Below are 2,873 nucleotides of genomic sequence, written 5' to 3'. Positions count from 1 at the left end.
TCATAAATTTATGAGGTTTATTTATTTATTTATTTTAATTTCATTCCTTTTTTTCATTTTGTTCTATTGTTTCTTTCATAATTTTACACTGTATGTATATTTTATTATCATCTTATTTTTATTCTTTGTTTCATAAATTTATGTTTATTTATTTGTTTGTTTTAATTTCATTTCATTCCTTTTTTTCATTTTATTCTATTGTTTCTTTCATAATTTTTGTGGCATTTTACTTTATTATTATTTTATTGTTTTTATTTTATTTCTATTGTTTATATTTTTTTTATTGCTTTTATTACCCTAACCTCCTTATCCATGGCTGGCTGTGGAATTCTGGGAGTTGAAGTCCAGGAGTCTTAAACTTCCCAAGGTTGGACAAACTTATTATCCCATACAGAAAATTCTCCTCTTATGAGCACTATTGGTTTCCCCAAATTTCTGTTGCTAAGCGAGACAACGAAGTCAGTTTCGCCCCATTTTATGACCTCTCTTCCCGCTGTCCTGAACAAGCATATCATTGCAGCGGTTAAGCTGGTAACCCCGTTGTTAAGTGAATTCGGCAACCTCACCGATGGTCGCAAAACCCCCTCGGGACACTACGACCGTCATAAAGATGAGTCTGTTGCCAGGGGCCTGATCTTTTGATCATCTGACCCTGGGGCGAGCAGCAACGGTGGTTAAGTGTAAACATACTAAGATGTTGTGACTCAGCAGAAGCTTGCTGTGAGTTGTTTCGGGATGCAGGATAATGAGCAGCTGTTGCTCGTTAAGGTCCTTTCCTGCAGATAAAAGACGGATGGTGCCATGCCTTAGTTGCAGAAGTCAACGTTCGTTGTTCGTTTGTTCGTGAGTTCAGTTCCGTTCCTGTTCGAGTTAGTGATTCAAAGAGGCACTTGGATAAGTGGTTTGCTTTCTGTAAACCTGGTTTGCTGTTAAGAGTTTTGTTTTTGCTTTTGCTGTGTAACTTTTTGCCAGAGACTTTATCTATGTTTATTTTGGGGCTCGCAGCCAGCTTGAGCCGGGACTGATAAAGATATTTCCTTTGAAGTTCTGTCTGGCTGTCGTTTGTGAACGAGCGAAGAGGGGGGGTCAGAACACTTTCTTTTCAAGGCTACTGGACGTTCCAGCAGTCACTAAATGAATCGTCGTGAGTCGAGGACTAATTGTGCGATAGACATAGCTGTCCAGTCTCGCAGGGAGAGAACACCCACAACTTCCCTTGCTGTTGTTGTGTGTAGGAAGGCTGGGCTTGGTTGTCACGTAGGCAATTTTTCGGCCTCACCCAGGATGAGTCCTCTGTCACCTGGAAGTGACTCCTTCCAGATGGTGAAACTTCATACCTTTTCATGAGCAATTAATTCCCCAAATATTTCCTCCAGACATATAACCAGTCCTTCCATCACGGCCACAAGGGAGACAGTTCCCACCAGGTAGTTGTTCAGTGAGTCGCCCCTGTTTTTACGATCTTATTTGACACGGTCGTTAAGCGAATGGTTGCGGTCGTTAAGCGAATCGTTGCGGTTGTTAAGCGAATCGTTGCGGTCGTTAAGCATCTCATGCAGTCGTTAAATGAACCCAGCCTCCTCCTTCACTTAGCTCATTCGGAAGGTCGCCAAAGGGGAAATCGCGGGATACTGCAACCGGCGTAAAAATGAGTCCGTTGCCGAGTGCCTAAATGTTGATCGCATGACCCTGGGTCGCAAGTGTGAGGAACGGTCATAAGTCAGTTTTTTTCTGTAACTTTGAACGGTCACTAAATGAACTGTTGTATGTCGAGGGCTCTCTGGGCTTCGCATTTTGCATTTTTACCGTCTGTTGGCCTGTTGCCAAGTGTCTGAATTTAGATCATGTGATCGTGGGGGAAGGCAAGACAGTTGTAAGTGCGAGGACTGGCCGTAAGTCACTTTTGTCAGTGCCGTTGTAACTACATACGGTCGCTAAATGAAAACAGTTGTAGGTAAAGAACTACCTGTCCTCTTCTGAACCTATTCCTAGCTCCATTGGGCCTTCTGGATTTCTTTTAAGGATTAGAATACCAGAATATCAGAGATTACCATATTTTTTGGAGTATAAGATGCACTGGAGTATAAGACGCACCAAGGTTTTGAAGAGGCATTTTTTTTAAAAAAAGTAGGTAGGTAGGTAGATAGAGGGATAGAGAGAGAGAAATATATAGAGAGGGAAAGAAATACAGTAGGTAGGTAGGGAGAGAGAGAGAGTAGGTAGGTAATTAGATGTTTCCAGGTGTATTTATCCATGAGCTGGAGAAGGAAATCGCTGACAATCTGCAGCACTTAAGACTTCGTTTCTGCTGGCACAGCACTTGATCAATCTCATTCTCATCAATCACTCTAACTAAAGAGCTTTCCGAAAGGGGGAAAAAAAGTTTTTGCACTCTGCAAACAAACGGGCTTGTTCCCCCCCCCCCCCAAAAGGCATGAATAGCCTTGCTGGCGGGCTTGCAGAGTGCTCCCGCGGGGGTGGAAGAGCCAAAAATGAGCAAAAAACAGCCAGTTTTTGTGAAAACAGGCCCGTTTTTTAATCAAAAAATTGCATGCATAGCCCTATGGAGGCTTATAGAGTGTGGCTGGGGGCTGGGGGGCAAAAAATGGCCCATTTTTTGCTCATTTCTGCCCTCCCCAGCCCCCAGGAGCTCTCCAAAAGCCTCCATAAGGGTCTTCACAGCCATTTTGGTGAAGGGGGTGGGGCGGAGGCAAAAATGCTGAATTCGATGTATAAGACGCGCCCAGATTTTCACCCTCTTTTTTAAGGGAAAAGGGTGCATCTTATACTCTGAAAAATACGGTACCTTGTCTTTATCCGCTCCCACCCACCAAAGAATAGAAGAGAAGAGAATATGTAACGAATAGAACAGA

The 2,873-nt window shown here is 43.0% G+C and overlaps 1 protein-coding gene across 1 annotated transcript in view; it reads left to right on the top strand.

Annotated features, from left to right (window-relative positions):
- The window catches only part of LOC116523395 (unconventional myosin-XVIIIa-like), a gene marked incomplete at its 5' end in the record, with an annotated part of 35,785 nt that extends 34,066 nt beyond the window's left edge, over window positions 1-1,719 (top strand). The window contains one exon of the mRNA XM_032238497.1: window positions 1,594-1,719. Coding sequence (XP_032094388.1) covers window positions 1,594-1,719 — 126 coding nt within the window. The remainder of the gene's footprint in view (window positions 1-1,593) is intronic.
- Between the last annotated feature and the right edge of the window lie 1,154 nt (window positions 1,720-2,873).

The sequence above is a fragment of the Thamnophis elegans genome, unplaced genomic scaffold, assembly GCF_009769535.1.
Source record: "Thamnophis elegans isolate rThaEle1 unplaced genomic scaffold, rThaEle1.pri scaffold_250_arrow_ctg1, whole genome shotgun sequence".
In the NCBI taxonomy this organism is placed as follows: domain Eukaryota; kingdom Metazoa; phylum Chordata; class Lepidosauria; order Squamata; family Colubridae; genus Thamnophis; species Thamnophis elegans.
Note: the sequence above shows the minus strand (reverse complement) of the source record. Positions and strands in the feature narration are given on the sequence as shown.